Source organism: Salvelinus fontinalis, chromosome 32, assembly GCF_029448725.1.
Source record: "Salvelinus fontinalis isolate EN_2023a chromosome 32, ASM2944872v1, whole genome shotgun sequence".
Classification (NCBI taxonomy): domain Eukaryota; kingdom Metazoa; phylum Chordata; class Actinopteri; order Salmoniformes; family Salmonidae; genus Salvelinus; species Salvelinus fontinalis.
Genome location: NC_074696.1, coordinates 25,329,460 through 25,352,523, shown reverse-complemented (window position 1 = coordinate 25,352,523; position 23,064 = coordinate 25,329,460). Strand labels below are relative to the sequence as shown.

Genomic DNA, 23,064 nt, shown 5'->3' with positions numbered 1-23,064 from the left:
TCAACAGGTACAGCTGTAGCTACAAACTGTATAGCTGTAGCTACAAACTGTATAGCTGTAGCTACAAACTGTATAGCTGTAGCTACAAACTGTATAGCTGTAGCTACAAACTGTATAGCTGTAATTACAAACTGTATACTGTAGCTACAAACTGTATAGCTGTAATTACAAACTGTATACTGTAGCTACAAACTGTATAGCTGTAATTACAAACTGTATAATGTAGCTACAAACTGTATAGCTGTAATTACAAACTGTATAGCTGTAGCTACAAACTGTATAGCTGTAATTACAAACTGTATACTGTAGCTACAAACGGTATAGCTGTAATTACAAACTGTATAGCTGTAGCTACAAACTGTATACTGTAGCTACAAACTGTATAGCTGTAATTACAAACTGTATACTGTAGCTACAAACTGTATAGCTGTAATTACAACCTGTATAGCTGTAATTACAAACTGTATAGCTGTAATTACAAACTGTATAGCTGTAATTACAAACTGTATAGCTGTAGCTACAATCTGTATAGCTGTAATTACAAACTGTATACTGTAGCTACAAACTGTATAGCTGTAATTACAAACTGTATACTGTAGCTACAAACTGTATAGCTGTAATTACAAACTGTATACTGTAGCTACAAACTGTATAGCTGTAATTACAAACTGTATAGCTGTAGCTACAAACTGTTTAGCTGTAATTACAAACTGTTTAGCTGTGGCTACAAACTGTATAGCTGTAATTACAAACTGTATAATGTAGCTACAAACTGTATAGCTGTAATTACAAACTGTATAGCTGTAATTACAAACTGTACAGCTGTAATTACAAACGGTATAGCTGCAATTAAGCTGTATAGCTGTAACCTTCAAACAGAAATTTGTATCCTGTAGCTCTAACTCCCAAAGGTTCTGGGACACTGTAAAGTCCAGGGAGAATAAGAGCACCTCCTCCCAGCTGCCCACTGCACTGAGGCTAGGAAACACTGTCAGCACTGATAAATCCACGATAATCGAGAATTTCAATAAGCATTTCTCTACGGCTGGCCATGCTTTCCTCCTGGCTACTCCAACCCTGGCCAACAGCTCTGCACCCCCCGCAGCTACTTGCCCAAGCCTCCCCATCTTCTCCTTCACCCAAATCCAGATAGCAGATGTTCTGAAAGAGCTGCAAAACCTGGACCTGTACCAAATCAGCTGAGATAGACAATCTGGACCCTCTCTTTCTAAAATTATCCGCCGCCATTGTTGCAACCCCTATTACCAGTCTGTTCAACCTCTCTTTCGTATCGTCTGAGATCCCTAAATATTGGAAAGCTGCTGCAGTCATCCCCCACATCAAAGGGGGTGACGTTCTAGACCCAAACTGTTATAGACCTATAACTATCTGCCCTGCCATTCTAAAGTCTTAGAAAGTTAATAAACAGATCATTGACCATTTCGAATCCCACCGTACCTTCTCCCTTGTGTAATCCGGTTTCCGAGCTGGTCACGGGTGCACCTCAACCATGGTCAAGGTATTAAACGATAGCATAACCGCCATCGATGAAAGACAGTACTGTGCAGCCATCTTCATCGACCTGGCCAAGGCTTTCGACTCTGTCAATCACTGCATTCTTATCGTCAGACTCAACAGCCTTGGTTTCTCAAATGACTGCCTCGCCTGGTTCACCAAATACTTCTCAGATAGAGTTCAGTGTGTCAAATCTGAGGGCCTGTTGTCCGGACCTCTGGCAGTCTCTATGGGGGTACCACAGGGTTCAATTGTCGGGGCGACTCTTTTCTCTGTATATATCAACGATGTCGCTCTTGCTGCGGGTGATTCCCTAATCCACCTCTACGCAGACAACACCATTCTGTATACATCTGGCCCTTCTTTGGACACCGTTAACAAACCTCCAAATGAGCTTCAATGCCATACAACACTCCTTCCGTGGCCTCCAACTGCTCTTAAACGCTAGAAAAACTCAATTTCAACTGATCACAGCCCGCACCCGCCCACCCGACTAGCATCACTACTCTGGACGGTTCTGACTTAGAATATGTGGACAACTACAATTACCTAGGTGTCTGGCTAGACTGTAAACTCTCCTTCCAGACTCATATTAAACATCTCCAATCCAAAATTAAATCTAGAATCTGCTTCCTATTTCGCAACAAAGTCTCCTTCACTCACGCCGCCAAACATACCCTCATAAAACTAACTATCCTACAGATCCTCAACTTCGGCAATGTCATTTACAAAATAGCCTCCAACACTCTAGTCAGCAAACTGGATGTAGTCTATAACAGTGCCATCAGTTTTTTCACCAAAGCCCCGTACACCACCCACCACTGCGACATGTAAGCTCTCGTCGGCTGGACCTCGCTACATATTCGTCGCCAGACCCACTGGCTCCAGGTCATCTATAAGTCTATGCTAGGTAAAGCTCCGCCTTATCTCAGCTCACTGGTCACGATAACAACACCCACCCGTAGCACACGCTCCAGCAGGTATATCTCACTGGTCATCCCCAAAGCAAACACCCCCTTTGGCCGCCTTTCCTTCCAGTTCTCTGCTGCCAATGACTGGAACGAATTGCAAAAATCTCTGAAGTTAGAAAATTATATCTCCCTCACTAACTTTAAACATCAGCTATCTGAGCAGCTAACCGATCGCTGCAGCTGTCCCCATATTGTTTTTATTTACTTTTTGCTCTTTTGCACATCAGTATTTCAACTTGCACATCTCTCACGCCAGTGTTAATTTGCTAAATTGTAATTACTTCGCTACTATGGCCTATTTATTGCCTTACCTCCTCACTCCATTTGCACACACTGTATATATACTTTTTTTCTATTGTGTTATTGACTGTCTGTTTATTCCATGTGTAACTCTGTGTTGTTTGTATCACACTGCTTTGCTTTATCTTGGGCAGGTCGCAGTTGTAAATGAGAACTTGTTCTCAACTGGCCTACCTGGTTAAATAAAGGTGAAATAAAAAATGTAATAAAAATTACAAACTGTATAGCTGAAGCTACAAACTGTACAGCTGTAATTGCAAACTGTATAGCTGTAGCTACAAACTGTATAGCTGTAGCTACAAACTGTATAGCTGAAGCTACAAACTGTACAGCTGTAATTGCAAACTGTATAGCTGTAGCTACAAACTGTATAGCTGAAGCTACAAACTGTACAGCTGTAATTGCAAACTGTATAGCTGTAGCTACAAACTGTATAGCTGTAATTACAAACTGTATAGCTGTAATTACAAACTGTATAGCTGTAATTACAAACTGTATAGCTGTAGCTACAAACTGTATAGCTGTAGCTACAAACTGTATAGCTGTAATTACAAACTGTACAGCTGTAGCTACAAACTGTATATCATTGAAATTGACACATCATGCCTATTTATTTACCAACATACTGTATGTGCCCTTGTATGAACTTGTGATCAAAAACAAACATTTATTTATTTATATATATATATATATACTGAGTGTACAAAACATTAAGAATACCTGCTTTTTTCCATGACATAGACTGACCAGGTGAATCCAGGTGAAGCTATGATCCCTTATTGATGTCACTTGTTAAATCCACTTCAATCAGTGTGGGAGGAGACAGCTTAAAGAAGACAGCTAAAAGAATGATTTTTAAGCCTTGAGACAATTGAGACATGGATTGTGTATGTGTGCCATTCAGAGGGTGAATGGGCAAGATAAAAGATTGAAGTGCCTTTGAACGTGGTAGGCGCCAGGCGCACCTGTTTGTGTCAAGAAATATAAAGTTGCTGGGTTTTTCACGCTCAACAGTTTCCCGTCTGTATCAAGAATGGTCCACCACCCAAAGAACTTCCAGCCAACTTGACACAACTGTAGGAAACATTGGGCCAGCATCCCTGTGGAATGTTTGACATCTTGTAGAGTTCATGCCCCGACAAATTGAGGCTGTTTGAAAAAGGTACCCAGATATCAAACTACCTACCTAATTAAGAGACAGGGGCAGCAGGAGGGTTACATCTCTGTGATCCTGGCAGCCAGAGAGCAGTACAATCTGGAGCCAGTAACAGGTAAAGAAGAGTGTAAAGAGGAGAGGGGTTCTGGGTATTGGTAATCAGTGGACCCACTCTCTGTGCACAATTAGGTTAGGGTGGTCCAAATGAACAAATGAGCTGTCTTATTAGTCTGGCTAATTTCCATACACCGGAGATGTTCCGGGAGCACGGTGTGAGTGAGTGAGTGAGAGCTCTCGCTGGCCCTTGAAAATCCGGGGGAGAGGGTGTAAATTTCGCGCCGGGCCGTACCCATATCCGCAGCAGGTCTCGATCTATAAGCCCAGACAGATAGTGAAGCGGGGCAATCAAGTACAATACAATACAAGAAAGGGGAAATTAATAACCGAAATGAAAACGGTTGTCGACCGGAGGGCCACTAAAGAACATAGATCTGAAGGCCGTCGAGCAAAACAGACAGATGAAGCGAGGGTAAACGGCGTGAGACTACAACTCTCCGAAGACGGTTTAGCCTCTTCCTTCCCCTCTGCGTGGGGCTCAGGGCAATCTCGCTAACAGATAAGTAGGGTGCAGCATCCTACTCCCTTCCCTCCGCACGGGTGTCTTCAGTCCTAGCCCGGTTCCCCACATTTCCTCTTTGCCTGGGTTGCGCCCGACTGGCTCCATCCCCTTTCTCCGTTAGCTACGGCCACATGACGCACCTGTGTGCGGATGAGTCGGCCGCTACCGAAGGGGACTGGGGGTGTCCGGTGAACCGTGACTTCCCGAAATGGTCTCACATCTTTAAGCGGCTTGAGTATCGCCCAGTATCCTCGCGCGGCACTGGGAACCCAGTCAACCGCCTGCGCCGGGTTTAATGTCTCCCCAGCCCTCCCGACGCTTCGGCGGCGGCAAGGCACCCGGAGGCCCCGCCGAACCATAAACCTTTTGTTTGTGAACTATGGCCCCTCGCTCTGACGAAGGGCGGGCGGGGTAAAGGAGGGCAACCTCCCCAACTCCGCCTAGCCACTAGCCTCTGGTTGAGGTAGAGCAACCTGTCTCTGGCATGTTAGTGCAGGGAGGTAAGGGAGGTAGCCTTCTCGTAAGGCTCTTTCAACCCCTGCTACCCGAGTTCGAGGCTGGGGCCGGCAGGTAAACAAAATGATGTACCCTGTTATTGAAACAGTCCAGGGGGCATCAGCTGTGCAGCCGAATGATCATAGGGTCAAAATAGCAGCAATAGGTGAGTCATGGTGCTGTTCGGTACTCACTACTACGCTAGGTGAGCAGGGGACACAGAGTTCAGAAAAGCTGGCGGGCCGGGGCTAAAGATGGTTCTGCGGCAATATCGTAACAGTATAGCCTGTTGAGACCACATCGGGCGACACGTCGGCATTCCAATCGTGATGGATCGGCGGGGCTCCGTGTGGACAATAAAGGGTCCAGGCCAATTAGTAGCCCTAGAATTAGCTGGTATGTGGGCCTAGCTCGAGGCTGGCGCAAGGCTAGCTGGTGGCTGCTTCGGGACAGAGGCATTAGCTAATGCTGAATGTATGTTATGCTGAAAGTGCATTATTTAATGGTGTGGGTGGAGTGGAGGGTATGCTATGTGAAAGGTCATTATTTAAAGGTGTGGGTGGAGTGGAGGGTATGCTATGCTGAAAGGTCCTTATTTAAAGGTGTGGGTGGAGTGGAGTGGTGGTTATGCTATGTGAAAGGTCCTTATTTAAAGGTATGTGGGGAGTGGAGGGTATGCTATGCTGAAAGGTCATTATTTAAAGGTGTGGGTGGAGGGAGGGTATGATATGCTGAAAGGTCATTATTTAATGGTGTGGGTGGATTGGAGGGTATGCTATTCTGAAAGGTCCTTATTTAAAGGTGTGGGTGGAGTGGAGGGTATGCTATTCTGAAAGGTCCTTATTTAAAGGTGTGTGTGTGGAGTGGAGGGTATGATATGCTGAAAGGTCATTAATTAAAGGTGTGGGTGGAGTGGAGGGTATGCTATTCTGAAAGGTCATTATTTAAAGGTGTGGGTGGAGTGGAGGGTATGCTATGCTGAAAGGTCATTATTTAAAGGTGTGGGTGGAGTGGAGGGTATGCTATGCTGAAACCATTAATAAATTAAAGTACCCTCATGGATTATTTTAAAACAAAGGGGGACTTGGAATTTGTGTGCGCATGGATGGAGGGCATCAATTATTAGAATGAATTTCCGGACTCATTCATTCCATCCATTATTCCACCCCCCTTCCTTTCTCTCTTTCTCTCCATCCCACTACACAACAGTGGTGTCAGAGTGCTGGGGAAGACAATTACTCAGAAAGCCGCTCTCTTTAAAACATCAAGATGCCTTTGACTGGATCTATGGGGATACTTGAAGAACTTGTATTGCTTGGTACACAGGTCACATGAAGAGATTCAAAGTCTGCGTTCAACAATGCCGATGCATTTAAATAGATGTACTGTGAGGGGGGGGGGGGGGGGGGGGGGTGGAGAAGAGGTTGGAGAGCACTATGGAACGTGGAACTCTAGAAACAATGTTGTTTTTTGCGACAATTGTATAATCACTAAAACACTTTACAGTATATAAACAACAAAAATAGGAATATCTTTACAATCACAATAGAGATCTTAATAATAATTCGACTAATTTAGCATCCAACATGTAAGGTCAAGGGTGAGCTTTAACATAATTGGCTAGGCTAATTGACTATCACATAGTTCAACAGCATTTCTTGTTATCCCCTCATGTGTATTGAAACAAAGGTCTTATTTTATTAAAACCAGGGTTGTCATTTTTGTCATGCCCCATTCATCCCCTGAATGGCACACATGCACAATCCATGTCTCAATTAGCTCAAGGCTTAAAAACCCTTCCAAATATTTTACTGCATTGGGCTAAATCAGGGTCACGCAGAGTGTTTCTTGGTAGTCTTAAACAAATCTACTTTGAAACAAAAGTATACACCTCACACTTATGGTTATGAGCTTAAAAAAATAAGACACCTGTACCATGTCAGATATAGAGTTTAAATATATTTTGAGTTTGTGTCCCAATATTACACTTTATATACATCAGAGAAGACTGAAATATAACAAAACCGTTTGACACAGAAACACCGGCTTTCGGCATGTTATTAGATTTAAAAAATGATATATAATTTGATCATATATATATGAAATTATAATTTATATTAATAACGTTCCACCCATGAGGCCACTAGAGGGGCGATTTGGTCATTTGACTGCAGGAACCCTGTCTCCCCCCCTTTATCTACACTGATTGAAGTGGATTTAACAAGTGACATCAGTAAGGGATCATAGCTTTCATCTGGATTCACCTGGTCAGTCTATGCCATGGAAAGAGCAGATGTTCATAATGTTTTGTACACTAAGTGTATGCAATTACACTGGCAAAATTGGGAAGAAGTGGAATAACAAAATAAGTATGGGGAATAACAGTAGTGTTCTTGCTGACAAGCACACTAATTACCCTATATTTTAGGCCATTGTTAAGAATGAAAATTGTTCAACTTATCAGGCTAAATAAAGTAAATGTCACGTTCCTGACCGGTTTTCTGTTATTTTGTATGTGTTTGACGGTCAGGGCGTGAGTTTGGGTGGGTAGTCTATGTTATGTGTTTCTATGTTGGTTTAAGGGTGACCTGATATGGCTCTCAATTAGAGGCAGGTGGTTTTCATTTCCTCTGATTGAGAGCCATATTAAGGTAGGTGTTTTCACATTGATTGTTGTGGGTGGTTGTCTCCTGTGTCTGTGTTTGTCGCGCCACACGGGACTGTCTTGGTTTGTTTGTATGTTCGTTCTTTTGTGTAGTCTGTTTTTCCGGTTTGTGCGTTCTTCCTTACATTTAAGTTTGAATGTCCAGGTCTGTCTACTTCGTTTGTTATTTTGTAAATTATCAAGTGTATTTCGTGTCTGTCTTCATCTTGCAATAAATCATTATGTCATTTCACAACGCTGCGTTTTGGTCGAATCCCTGCTCCTCCTCTTCGGATGAAGAGGAGGAGGAAATCCGTTACAGTAAATAGATAACAAAATCTCCTGAAGAGAATATTAATGCCCCTACACCCTAACGAAATCATTTTTCAACTTATTGTCCCCCCCTCTAGAATTGAACTTACGCTTTTGAGTTCACAATCTGTTTGACAAAATGATTTTCATAGTTACAAATCAGGTCCCCCTACCCAACTTCCCTGCTAAAATATACTGTAACTCTGTCTGCTTCCTTTTCATTGTCACAGCCTGAATGCCAATCACCAAACAAGGGGACTACTGCAAGTGTGGTTTAAATCAACTTTCGTACATGCTGTCGAAAGGCTGCATTCTGCAATAGGGACGGGAGTAACAGCAACCTAATTTTGTTGACAACATTGTACATAAAACAGTGCTAATGTGCTGCTCTTTTTACAGTTTTATCAACTCAGCGGAGAACGTTCTCTCTCTCCATTCTGCTGCACTCTAATCTTGAGGGGCGTTTCTTTAAACGTGCATCCAATCCCCTTGATCCCTCACACAACTAGACCAATCATATGTTTCAATATGCCACTGTTCACAGTGCTGTGGCAAGACAGGACAATGATAGAGGTTCTGCTCGTGATGTGAAATTGCACGCGCAGATGCTCTGATTTCAAAAGGACTTGGAGTTGAAAAGTGAATGCACTGACTATACAATGGACTAATTGGCAGTACTTTGAATGCATGAGATATAAGAGGCGTGGAGCGTGAGCGTGAGAAGAGGGTCAAACGTGTGTGTCTCACGCTCAACTTGTGAGAGTTGGCAGCTTTGCAATGAAAAATTAAACACTACTTTGTTGCCTAGTGAGAGGTGATTGGGAAGGAAAAAGAACAGCTGTCTTTGTGAACTCCCTTTCCAACCTTTTCCATAACAAGGTGCATGAAGAGCTAACTACAGACAGGAAGTGACGTGAGTGGGTTATCTTACCACGCAGAGGCCAGTAGTTAAGACTTTACCAAGTACATATATTATAATGTAACATAAAACACTACTTAGTTGCGGAGATAGAGGTGAGTGGGAATCTCTTCTTTCCACACACTGATGCAGTGATAGATGAATTCAAATCAAAGACAACTTAGTTGCTGAGTGAGTGAGAGTTGAGTGGGAATCTCTTCTTTCCACACAGTGCTGTAGTCATAGATGGGTTCTGTACTGAGCACAGTGAAGTGGATGTATATTTAGTATGATATAACACCTTAGTTGCTGAGAGAGGGATGAGTGTAGGTTCTTACCACACGGTGATGTAGTCATATATGGGTTCAGTGCTGAGCACAGTAAAGTTTATGTAGATCCCATTCCCAGGGGGAACCCTTACGCTCCACACACAGTCCTGGAAGTTGGGGTACTCCTCAGGGTGGCCGGGGGAGTAGATGGTCCCATTCATGGAGGTGATGTTACCCCCACACAGAGCTATAGATGAGAGGAGATACACAGCCAGGTCAGGTGATGTTACCCCAACACAACGCCCACAGCTGCTCTCTAGGTGCAGTATCAATCTGTTACCATAGAGATGGTATCTTTTAGATTTATATGCTAGTTACCATATATATCCTTTTTCTATAGTTACCTTCACAGCGTGGTACCGGGTGGTTCCAGTTGCGGCTGATTCCATGCAGACATGTGAGAGAAGCGTCCCCGATGAGGGAGTAGCCAGGCAGACACTCAAAGGACACAGTGAAGCCTACACTGAAGTCACTGCCGATCACGATGCCGTTACGAAAAGGACGAGGGTCGGGACAGCTCTGCAGCTGATAGGCTGGAAATCAGGAAGTGGTCGATAATTCAGATAAATATTGGCAGAAAATACATATAAAAAATTATACAATCATGAAAACTGATATATAGATAAAACTGTGTCATGCCAAAATCGAGGATACTAAGAGAGACTGCCCAGCCCGAGAGTATGATAAATACAATGACATTGAATTGAGTTGAGTGAAATCACAAGCCCTTTTTGAGTTCTCTCCTCTTTCACACATTCTACTGATCTACTTCTGTAGTCTACGGTGTCGGCATTGGTTCGAATCCGGCCTACTGCCTTTTGACACAACCTCTATCCATATTTCCGCACTGTCATTCTCTCTATCTATCTGTTCAATAAAATCATAAAATATCTTAATAATATATATTTTTAAACAACAAACTCTATCCTCACCCTGGTAAGTGATCTGGAAACCCGGCTTGTTCTGGGAGTAGTCGCTGTGGAAGAAGAAGCTGGTCTGGTGCGTGGTGCTGAACAGGGACTTGGGGACCTGCGGTCCACTGAACCTGTCAATCACCGTGCCAGTCTCCAGAGTTCCACTCCGAATCTCCAGGTAGTCATGGATGGCCTCCGTCGAGAAGTTGAGGAACTGCAGGTGGATTCCTAAAATAAACAGGTATATTAAAAACATACTAGTCAGATCGTGAGTTTATGAAATAAAGTCCATGATCTTACTCATCTGCCTTTATTTCATCAGGTAGGTTAATCCTAGAATCCAGAACCCACTGAAACAGAACACCGACACTCTATAAGAAGAAACGTTACACAAGATAACAGGTTAGTTGACTGAGAGATGCTCATTGGTACATAAAAAGAGTTGCAAAGGAGAGGAGCAACTGAATGTCATAATATAGTCAAGCTACAGTAATGTTTATTCATTAATTTACCTTTATTTAACTAGGCAAGTCAGTTAAGAACAAATTCATATTTACAATGACAGCCTAGGAACAGTGGGTTAACTGCCTTGTTCAGGGGCAGAACGACATATTTTTTACCTTGTCAGCTCAGGGATCCAATCTTGCAACCTAACCACTAGGCTACCTCCCACGTATATAATGCTGTTGTCTGAATTCCAGGAACAGCAGACACATGTTATATTCCTTTTTTATATATACAGTATAAAAAAATATATATTTTTACACCAAATACAAACATACACATATGAACAACAGCTTACATACGCACACAAACATCGACTACATTTAATCTGCCCAGACCCGCTTGCTTACACCGCCATCCCTAGTCCCTGCATTATTGTTTGACACATGGCCTTAAATTGTGCCAATTTGTTTTTCTCGGTCGCCCATGCTATTTCAATATTTAAAGAATAAATAATTTGATTTTTCCATAGTGTTAATGATGGCGGATTAATTGAATTCCGAGTTTTAAATATACGTTTTTTTCAAGATGAGTGATGAGAAAATAATTGTCCAGCCCATTGGGTATGTCAGTACACCCACATATGCCATGTCTTGAAATATGCAGACAGATGGATTAAAAGTAAGTTTACATTGTAATACTTCTGACAACCAACTTTCTAGCTCTGCCCATAACTTTTGTACTTTATAGCATTCCCAGAAAGCATGGATTATTGAATCACACATTTTATATTTCACCATGCGTTTGAATCCATTCAACCAGGCTAAAATGACTTGCTGTCGAAACATGCATATACTGTAACTCAAACATATGCATACAGCAGTGGAGGCTCTTCAGAGGAGATAGGGGAAAATTGTGAAAACTATACTAAATGTATTAATGTCACCAAATAATTGATTAAAACACACTGATTTCCAATGAAGGTCTATAGTAGCCTCAACAGCACCATGGTGAAGCCAGAGGACAGCTAACTTCTGTTCTCCTCTGGGTACATTGACTTCAACACAAAACCTAGGAGGCTCTTGGGTCTCACCCCCTTCCAAAGACTAACACAGTAATCATGACAACTTCTGGAGGACTTCCCCCAACCTTTCAGGACTCTTGCACCATGTACTGACATGTTGTCCACCCAATCAAAAGATCAGAAAATGAATCTAGCACTGAAAGCATAAGCCACAGCTAGCTAGCACTGCAGTGCATAAAATGTGGTGAGCAGTTAACTCAAAGAGAGAGACAGACAATAGTTGGAGAGTTTTGAACTAATTCATTTCTTCCAAAATAAATGAGAAGCAAAAGAGAGAGAGCTAGCTATATTTGTTTGTATTTTTTTTAAACTTTCACTTTCAGCTACTCAAACACCCGGTTCAAACAGAGAGGGATGCTATGTTATCTAGCTGGCTATGGCTATCCAACACTGGAACTCTTCTAAGTCAAGGTACGCTTTTGGTTTTATTAATTTATTGCCACCGGGGCCCACCGGTGTACCTGCTAAACTGCTTTCAGATTGTACATTGTACTGCATGATTGTAGCGAGTTTACTAACGTGTTAGTTCTAGTAGCTACAGTATGTTGACTATGAGGTGAAAACGATGCAGGCTGTGTCTAGTGGTCAGCAGTCATGATATGTTTTTTTCACCTGGTCACAGACAGATGATGTGTTGTGCACTGAAGTCCACATGTGAAGGGAAAAGGTAAGAGGAAGAGAGCACGTAGATAGATGCGAAAAGGAATGATATATACAAGGAGCAAAGTGATCATGCTGTTTGTATGTGGCTGCTAGAAAAGTGAACTGTGTTTGCGTGTGATTCATTTGAAAAACATTTCTTAAACGGAAGCAAACGGAATGAAACGGGGATAAACATACCTCAATTTGTCCAATAGAAACTCTAATATGCAACTGTAGGACTAATGATTCCACCCTAGATCACCTACGCAGGCAGGCAAAAGTGTGCAAGGTGCTATTGAATGTGTCACTGTTTGTCACCTTGATTACTCACAATTATTCGACCTGTTCTAGCAACCTCATGATGGGTAGAGTGAAAATTAGAGTATCATGTAGTAACCTAAACCTTTCAATGTTACATTGAACTGGGTGAATGAAATATGAATGACTGTCATCCAAGATGCTGTAATAGAAATAAGGTCATGCTCATCAAAAAAAAAGCATCCTCCCTCATCTTAAACGGCACCGACCGCCACTGCCATACAGTAAATCATACATTGGAAATCTGTGGAGAGATTCGCTGTGGAACAGCAGCTTGAGTTAACACGCGCATATCGTCTGCAAGGAGATAACGCATTTGGTCCAGAGTGCATTAGTGTCGACTACACTATTTATGTAGCCTACTATAGGTAAACAATGATGCTGCTTTCTGGTTGACTGGTGGATTGACTTTACATCACGGTTGGTGTTACACTTTCCATATCTCTGCACATTAGGCCTATAAATCAAGCATCATTACCTCTACAGCTGACAAACATGCGTCTGACACTTCCCTACACTGCTGCTACATCTAGGACCACTTCCCCACAACCTGGGTTTTCACTGAAATAATATCAAGACATCCACTTCTTTGTAAGACAGTGTGTGACAGTGGCTTGGCCACAATGGCAGTGAGTTAATGTACCAAAGTGATAGGTAGCTTGACAGTGTGTGTGTGTGCTTGTTCACAATGACTGTCAGTGGGTTCCCATACCAAAGCCGGTGGGTAGAATGACAGTCCAGGTGCAGTCTAATCCACTGGGGTAGTTCCCAGGGAATCCAGGGCTCAGGATGACACCGCTGACATCAGTCATGGAGCCACCACACTGGGCTGTGGAGACAATCACATTCAGACAGGCTAAAGGATAGAAGAGTAAAATAGAGCAGAGTACAGTAGAGTACAGTATAGTAGAGTAAAGTAGCGTAAAGTACTGTATAGTAAAGTTCAGTACAGTATAGTATAGTACAGTATAGTAGAGTAAAACCACACACAGTATAGCAACGTTGAGTAGAGTACAGTAGAGTACAGTACAGTACAGTACAGCAGAGTAGAGTAGAGTACAGTAAAGTACAGTACAGTACAATAGAGTAGAATAACTACTTTATTAATCATAGACAAAAATCTTAAACTTCACCATGCCATGTTCTTATCTGTATTTATAGCTACAGCCTCCTAAAAGCAGAAAGGTTAATCTCGGGTTAAACATCTCTAGACTGTATGAATGGGTATTGGGGCCACCGCTAGATTAGTACATTATTGACAGGCCTTTAAATGGGCCTGCCCTTCAAACATTCTGAAGTCTATTTTAGCATCAGCGCTACAGATCAACTCAACTTGTAGTGCTATTAGCATAGTCTCTTTCCCTCTCAGTGGCTCAGCCAGTCTGAGGTAAATCTTATTCTGTGAAAAGAACAGACTTCTGTGTGCTAAAAGGCACAAAGGAGCTGCGTACCTTTCGTAATGGTGTGAGAGCTTTTATAAAACAACGAACAAAAGCACAACGCTTCATTGGGGTCTTTCAGAAAATGTGTCTGCACAGGCAGAATTTTTTTTGTTCACCACTTACAAGTGTTGTGTGTCAGAAAAAAGTAATTCTGTTAGATAAAAAAAGAAAAAAAGATGAAACAATATCAAAAGCAGTTGAAACCTATCCGACCTGAAAAATTATGGATGAGCTGAGTCGACTGTGAATAAAGAGGCGTTCGGACTTGTGGCCGGAACTCTTTAGTGAGAGTTGCACCTTCAAAGCTGCTGGAACGTGGAGAGGGGACGGGAAGTCCAATGGGACAAACAGAACACGTGAAGGCATCAAAGCACCAGGGATTTCTGAGAGATAAACAACGTGGCCTTGATAATTCGACGGTTGAACTTTAGACGTCCTAACACTGAGGCCTAGGGTCCCAAGGGAAACCCTCTAGTACCGCATCGCCTTCCAAAATCAGTGGCAGTGGGGAGGCTCAGATGGAAACTTCTGGCACATCAAAAACAGCAGTCACAGAACGTATCCATCATGCCCCTCACAGTAGAGCAGCTCAGAGGAAGAGACTGTATCGAGCGTGAGGTCCGAGAGAGATCCGAGATCCCAGAACATTTCATTTTTTTCTGTTTGGTGAAAGAGGCTCATTCAGCTCATTCAATGACTGGCAAGAGACTAAAGAGAATGTGTCCGTTTCATATGCATACCAAAGCCCAATGAACATCCCTGGAGTGATCAGGCTCATTATTTTTGTTTACAAAGCAATGTACACGTTGTTTCTGAACAAATCAATCAAATTCATCATGTCTAGGTGAATTACTGTACGTTGACCAATGTGTTTAATTTGAAAAACTTTTTTGCAATATGCTTAAAAAAGGTAATGAAAAAGGTCTGTAAGCAGGTGAACTGTGAATATTTTTTTCCCCCCAGGATATACAGCTGGCCTGAGATGACAGTTGTCCCAGAGACAACAGCCAACTCTGGAAATGTCAAAGTTGTACTTTCTCTACTGTGTACCGAGCCTCTAGACTAGGGGCTCCAAAACTTTTTGGCCCGAGACCTCATTTTGATATCCACATTTTTAAAAACTTTACTTGCATAAAAACTGTGGATGGAAATGTGGTTAGTGAGGATCTTTTCCCCCCAGTCTGATTTAGTGCCTGGTCTAATGAGGCTTGTGAGCATTGTAGAGGGAAACAGACACATACAGTGCATTTGGAAAGTATTCAGACCCCTTCACTATTTCCACATTTTGTTACATTACAGCATAAAATTTACACACAATACCCCATAATGACAAAGCAAAAACAGGCTTTCAGAAATTTTTGCAAATGTATAATAAAAGAAAACTGCAATATTACATTTACATAAGTCTTCAGACCCTTTACTCAGTACTTTGTTGAAGCACTTTGGCAGCACATACAGCCGAGTCTTCTTGGGTATGATGCTACAAGCTTGGCACACCTGTATTTGGAACGTTTCTCCCATTCTTCTCTGCAGATCCTCTCAAGCTCTGTCAGGTTGGATGGGGAGCATCGCTGCACAGCTATTTTCAGGTCTCTCCAGAGATGTTCGACCGGGTTCAAGTCCGGGCCCTGGCTGGGCCACTTAAGGACATTCAGAGACTTGTCCCAAAGCCACTCCTGTGTTGTCTTGGCTGTGTGCTTAGGGTTGTTGCCCTGTTGGAAGGTGAACCTTCACCCCAGTCTGAGGTCCTGAGCGCACTGGAGCAGGTTTTCATCAAGGATCTCTCTGTACTTTGCTCTGTTCATCTTTCCCTCTATCCTGACTAGTCTCCCAGTCCCTGCCACTGAAAAAAATCCCCACAGCATGATGCTGCCACCACCATGCTTCACCATAGGGATAGTGCCAGGTTTCCTCCATACATGACGCTTGGCATTCAGGCCAAATAGTTCAATATTGGTTTCATCAGACAAGAGAATCTTGTTTCTCATGGTCTGAGAGTCCTTTAGGCAAACTCCAAGCGGGCTGTCATGTGCCTTTTACTGAGGAGTGGCTTCCGGCTGGCAACTCTACCATAAAGGCCTGATTGGTGAAATGCTGTAGAGATGGTTGTCCTTCTGGAAGGTTCTCCCATCTCCACAAAGGAGCTCTGGAGCTCTGCCAGAATGACCATCGGGTTCTTAGTCACCTCCCTGACCAAGGCCCTTGTCCCCCGATTGCTCAGTTTGGCGGTGCGGCCAGCTCCAGGTAGTCTTGGTGGTTCCAAACTTCTTCTATTTAAGAATTATGGAGGCTACTGTGTTCTTGGGGACCTTTATCGCTGCAGACATTTTGGGGTACCCTTCCCCAGATCTGTGTCTCGACACAATCCTGTCTCGGAGCTCTGTGGACAACTCCTTCGACCTCATGGTTTATTTTTTGCTCTGACATGCACTGTGGGGCCTTATATTGACAGGTGTGTACCTTTCCAAATCATGTCCAATCAATTGAATTTACCACAGGTGGACTCCAATCAAGTTGTAGAAACATCTTAAGGATGATCAATGGAAACAGGATGCACCTGAGCGCAATTTCAAGTCTCACAGCAAAGAGTCTGAATACTTATGTAAATAAGGTATTTCACTTTTTTATTTGTAATAAATTTGCAAGAATACAGAAAACCTGTTTTTGCGTAGTCATTATGGGGTATTGTGTGTAGATTGATGAGGATTTTATTTATTTAATCCATTTTAGAATAAGGTTGTAACGTAACAAAATGTGGAAAAAGTCAAGGTGTCTGAATACTTTCCGAATGTACTGTGCGTGTTCCTGAGAGTCTTATCTTTCAGTGATGGAGTCATAATATTTTGTAGCTTAAACCATTCAAAAGATAGAGCCACATTTGTAGGAAGAATACAGAAACCCCTCTGCTTATTACAACCACATCTACCGGCTACAGGAGGTTACTGACATAACCCCTGTTCTCTGAACGACCCCATTTTCAGCTTCTCTCATGACCACTAGTTTGGAAAACGCTGCTCTATACAATCTTAATTGACAGTCACACCTTTACGTCAAAGAGTAAAGGAACTCTATTCTATTTTCTACTAGATGTTTAGACATACAGATGTAGGATCTTCATTTGAGTCAGTTTTCTACAGCAGGAAAATAATCCTGCAGCAACAGGACATGTGAATTATTATGTGGGCTATAATTAATGGACATTTTTGTAGGGGTTGATACATTTTTCGTTTCGTGCAAATAAAGTCTGAAATTAATTTCAAAGTGGAAATGACAAACTTTATAAGCCTTTTTAAATACACTACAAGTTTGTTTGTATTTCCTGCTCAGCACAAAAGAGTGATCAAATGACGATCCTACATCTGTACTAATGTCACAGTTAGGTTATCCACATACCAAGACACAGTGGGACTGGGTAGTTCCATCTCCGGACTGGTCCTGGCATACAGGTTATATGGGCGTTCCCCTGGTGAAGAAAATACATGTAAGAGATAATCAATGAGGGGCTATGCCTTCTCTGGAAAATAATGAACGAAGTGGAAGGTGTGTTCCACAACGCACTAGTGGAGTGGAAATAACCTCCCATGGAGTTGTATTATTTTCCAGAGACCGCACCCCGAGTTGATTATGCCTTTTATACCATGGCTCTAATTTAACACAATTCCACAAAATATCTATTCATTTGCAGGTAGAAATGTGTTCAACATCCAGCTAGCTAGTTTACTAGATAGCAACAGTAGTTGCCTTGGTAACCAAACAAACAGACTTGCTAGTTTAGCTAACCAAACCATCAGTCCTAGCTTGCTATTATGAAAATCGAATTATGTCAATGCCAATAATGTTTTCAATTAGACTTTTCCTTTCAAAAGCAGCTCAAACATAGAACATGTAAGAACTATAGCCATTGAATTCTACCATACAAATATACTGTGCGTTATAGGGAAATAATTAATGCTCTAGAATGCCCTTCAATCTGAAGTCAATCTGAAACAAGTTTTGAAGAATGCCATGGTGTAAGTATTTATAAACATACAGTATTATGTTGTAATGTTACATATGCCTTATTCATAGATGCTTTAGAACAGTAGAACACTGAGAAAAACTTTCAAAATACCTACTAAGATGAACAGACGGAGAGAATAGATTAAATCAATCCAGATAGAGAAAAAAATAGAGATTGAAAGAATTGCCTCTTACCTGCAGAGAGTAGCCTTGTTCACACTGGAACAGCACCACGTCTCCAACCATGTAGCGCTCTCCAACCTTGACGCCATAGTTGGGGATCTGTGGCTCTGGACAGGACTCCAGACCTATGGCTGAGGAGAGAGGGAAAGAGAAAATATGACTTCTTGTCACAGTTTTACACACACACACACACACACACACACACACACACACACACACACACACACACACACACACACACACACACACACACACACACACACACACACACACACACACACACACACACACACACACACACACACACACACACACACACAATAAAGCCATCTAGTGACAGCCATACCTGTGTACTCCAGGTGGAAGCCTGCAGCAGACACACTGATGTCTGAACTGAAACTCAGGTATAGGTTGTTGGACGTGCTGTTGAGCAACTGGGGGATGGTGGTGCCTTGAAAGAGAGAGAGAACGAGAGTGAGACAAGATGTTATAAAATAAGCTCTTTAAAGGTTCACTTCACCCTTACTGCTTGTTGTCCTGCCATAAATACTAACCCCCCCCCCCCCCCAAAAAAAAAGATGGGACAATCAATTAGTGATTAAAGGCTTATGTAAAACAGGAACATAGTAACACCGGGTAGTTGGTTTGGGAATCAACCTTTTGCTTGTGTTTCATACCATTCAGATGATACCCTCTCAGCTACTGGTAAGGTGCAATTTAGCGACACTAACAAGTGGTTAGTAACAGACTTAAATAACAGTGAACAGCTATGAAGAGAACAAACAGTCTAGCTACAGCACTTGGACAGCTGTAAACATGACGCATATTGTGTCCATCTCCCTACTCCGTTCTCCTACGTGTCCTCCTCACATCGATCTCATTCCCTCTCTAACATCCCATTGTTCCAACCTCCAGCAGCTTCCTATAGATTGTATAGGTGATGAGGCAGGTCAGATCTGTATGGACCAGCTCACAGCTCCACATTGTGGAGTGGCCCTGTCCTTCAGGCCTCAGCATGGGACTCATAGCCAGTTGAACTTCCACATTACTGTCCACCCCCACGTCCTCCTCCCGCTCTCCACCCCATAGATCCAGCATTGACCCGTTGGGCCTCGGTGACAGACAGGCCAACAAGGCCGGAGCGTGGCTGATGCTGGGGCCCTATCGATGTGGTCATCAGCCATGGTATTATTGTCAATGTGGCTACAGAAATCAGCGGGAGGGAGCTCCCTTGACAGGCCTGGCAGGAAATAATCTGTAGTACACAGTCAGGGAGGGACACATTGAACCACATGTGTTCCGACTGGTAGAAATATATGATCATGATCGTGGACGCAAGAAGGTGTATTTCTTGAGGGAAAACAACTTATTTTTTACAGTAAATTATTATAATTATCTCGGAAAGGGATTTTCGTGTTATGAGATACATTTTGTGTTATGAGATCGTGGTCATGGACGCAGGAAGGTGTTTGTCTTGAGGGAAAACAACTTATTTTTCACAGTAAATTAATATAAGGATCTCAGAAAGGGACTTTCTTGTCACAGAATATAGCTAGCTGGAACTCTAATTGATGACCAAATCAGGATGACATTAACAGATATCACAACACATTTGTGATGCTAAATAAATTAAGGCACCAGAAGTGTTTTTTACATTCTATACAGAATCTGTAGATTACCTGAGTAGCTGCCCAGTCTAGGAGCGTGGTTGTCACCTCCGTCATAGAAGTCCAGAGAGTCCCAGTTGTGTTCGGAAGCAAAGCTCACCACCTGGACCTGAGAAGTTCGGAGTCAGACCCTTTTCACACTCCCTCACCAACCTGACCCGAACTGAGCTAACTCACTAATGCCTGATTCATACTATATCCCAAACAGTACTATACTGGCTTGCATATTATCTTTTCACATTATCCTTTCCAACACTGTTCCAGCCACTATGGCGGATGCGTAAGCAGGCCACCACAGTACAGCTCGATTCGGCTTGGCTCAGTAGTCTGAAAAGGGTATCAGCCAGAGGAAGAAAACTCCCATACAGAAATACACATACACTTCGTTGTCACTTAATTTAAAAAACACATTGAAAACGTACTGTAGATAATATTCAATGGAAAGAGATAGGGGCGAGAATTGAGGTTCAAAACACAGAGCACTCTTACTGGCGACATTAAACATTTACCCTTTAAATAATTAATAAGCTATTAAGCATTCCCTTTATTAAAAGTTTTAACTTCTCATACTGCATGGCGATATTGTTAAATCTCAAACATCTATATTTGTCCATGGGACTTCAAACAGAACAGAAGAGGCCCTCTTACTTGGATTCCAGCGCCCTCGGGCACCGAAACCTTCCAGACGCAGTTCTGATTGTTGTCATAGGGCTCAGGGTAACCCGGGGACAGGATGGTCCCCCTGCGTGCCGTCAGGGTCCCTCCACACGGCACTGAGGAGACAAAGTCAAAACACAGAGGGATGTATGTTAGTACACCGTACAAGTGCCTGTGGTAAAATACAGTACGTCCCATACATTAGCACAAGCACATCAGACATCCAAGGAAAACGACATGCTACATCAGACTAGCTAGCATGTATGTCCTAATATGTCCACCATATACGTGGGTCTGTGCTTTGGACGCACCGATGGCTTTTAAATATACAGATATCATTATGTAGCTAGTACAACCAGGTGGCTGTGCTGTGCCTAATGGAGCAAGGCATGTCTTCTCCTAGACTGTGTTAAATACATGAAACTGAAGGACATCCTAGATGAGCACTGCTAGTCTGTTACACTTACTGTGTAACAGGAAGGGGGCCCTGGTTACCTCACTACAGACAGAGATATCACTATAGATGTCTGACATATAGTGAAGATTCAGTGAGGCCTCAGTCAATAGAAGATTGATTGTCTAACATAGAGAGAACGCATGTTGGACAAGGAACGGTTAATCATATCTTCGATAAAGACATTCTTTGCAGTGACAGACAGTGATTGTAGAAAAAGTAAAGAGGTCTAAAATAATGTAATACCTCACGTTGACCAATTAGCACAGCACTTATTGGCCTCATACCTATACACACATCCCATCCCACCATGTGTCTGTGATTAAATAAAACTTTATTTAAAAAGGGACAATGAAAAAAAAGGTATGCTTGTCGGATGTGGCAGGGCTGGCAAACTATTACAGACTACAAAGGGAAGCACAGCCGAGAGCTGCCCAGCAACACGAGCCTACCAGACGAGCTATATAACTTCTATGCTCGCTTTGAGGCAAGTAACACTGAAACATGCATGAGAGCATCAGCTGTTCTGGGCGACTGTGTGATTACGCTCTTCGCAACCGATGTGAGTAAGACCTTTAAACAAGTCAACATTCACAAGGCCGCAGGGCCAGACGGATTACCAGGAAGTGTACTCCGAGCATGCGCTGACCAACTGGCAAGTGTCTTCACTGACATTTTCAACCTCTCGTTGTCTGAGTCTGTAATACCAACATGTTTCAAGCAGACTGTCACGCCCTGACCTTAGAGATCCTTTTTATGTCTCTATTTTGGTTGGTCAGGGGTGTGAGTTGGGGTGGGCATTCTATGTTTTTGTTCTATGTTGTCTACTTCTATGTGTTTGGCCGGGTGTGGTTCTCAATCAGAGGTAGCTGTCTATCGTTATCTCTGATTGAGAACCATACTTAGGTAGCCTTTTCCCACCTTTGTTTTGTGGGTAGTTGTTTTCTGTTTTGTGTGTATACCTGACAGAACTGTTGCGTTTTGTTCCATTTTTGTTTTTTTGTTTCAGTGTTCAGGTTATATTAAATATCATGAACACGTACCATGCTGCGCTTTGGTCTCCTCCTTCTTCTTCAGACGAACATCGTGACAGAACTACCCACCACCAAAGGACCAGCAGTGTGGTGTAATGGACTCCTGGACATGGGAGGAAATCCTGGATGGCAAGGGACCCTGGGCACAGACGGGAGAGTATCGTCGTCCAAAAGAGAAGCTGGAGGCAGCTAAGGCGGAGCGGCGACGCTACAAGGAGTTGGCTCGAGGAGGCGTGCATGAGAGGCAGCCCCAGAATTGTTTTTGGGGGGAGGCACACAGGGAGATTGGCGGAAGGTCATAGACCTGAGCCAACTCCTCGTGTTTGCCGTGGGGAGAGATTGACCGGGCAGGCACCGTGTTATGTGGTGACACGCAAGGTGTCCCCAGTGCGCACTCATAGCCCGGTGCGCTACATCGCAGCTTCTCGCATTGGCCGGGCTAGAGTGGGCATCGAGCCAGGAGGGATGGTGTCGGCTCAGCGCATCTGGCCTCCAGTTCGTCTCCTCGGCCCGGGTTATTCTGCACCAGCCCTACGCACGGTGTCCCCGATTCGCCAGCAAAGCCCAGTGCGGCCTGTTCCAGCTCCCCGCACTTGCCGGGCTACAGGGGGTATCCAGCCAGGACGAGTTGTGCTAGCTCTGCGCTCGAGACCGCCAGTGCGCTTCCATGGCCCAGTGTATCCAGTGCGTCGGCCAAGGAAGAGGCCTCCTGCATGTCTCCCCAGATCCATGGCACGAAGCCTCCAGTGATGATCCATGGCATGAAGCCTCCAGTGATGATCCATGGCACGAAGCCTCCAGTGATGATCCATGGCACGAAGCCTCCAGTGATGATCCATGGCACGAAGCCTCCAGTGATGATCCATGGTAAGAAGCCTCCAGTGATGATCCATGGCACGAAGTCTCCAGTGATGATCCATGGCACGAAGCCTCCAGTGATGATCCATGGCAAGAAGCCTCCAGTGATGATCCATGGCAAGAAGCCTC

The 23,064-nt window shown here is 43.3% G+C and overlaps 1 protein-coding gene across 5 annotated transcripts in view; it reads right to left on the bottom strand.

The window, feature by feature from the left end:
* Nucleotides 1-23,064, bottom strand: part of LOC129830971 (CUB and sushi domain-containing protein 3-like) — a 759,188-nt gene that overhangs the window by 128,460 nt on the left and 607,664 nt on the right. For all 5 annotated transcript variants that reach the window (XM_055893871.1, XM_055893869.1, XM_055893870.1 and 2 more), the window contains exons 35-43: nucleotides 20,581-20,705; nucleotides 19,945-20,041; nucleotides 18,612-18,716; nucleotides 18,278-18,396; nucleotides 17,477-17,546; nucleotides 13,354-13,470; nucleotides 10,172-10,381; nucleotides 9,584-9,772; nucleotides 9,249-9,426 (exon numbers count right to left, since the gene is read on the bottom strand). In XM_055893871.1, coding sequence (XP_055749846.1) covers nucleotides 9,249-9,426; nucleotides 9,584-9,772; nucleotides 10,172-10,381; nucleotides 13,354-13,470; nucleotides 17,477-17,546; nucleotides 18,278-18,396; nucleotides 18,612-18,716; nucleotides 19,945-20,041; nucleotides 20,581-20,705 — 1,210 coding nt within the window. The remainder of the gene's footprint in view (nucleotides 1-9,248; nucleotides 9,427-9,583; nucleotides 9,773-10,171; nucleotides 10,382-13,353; nucleotides 13,471-17,476; nucleotides 17,547-18,277; nucleotides 18,397-18,611; nucleotides 18,717-19,944; nucleotides 20,042-20,580; nucleotides 20,706-23,064) is intronic.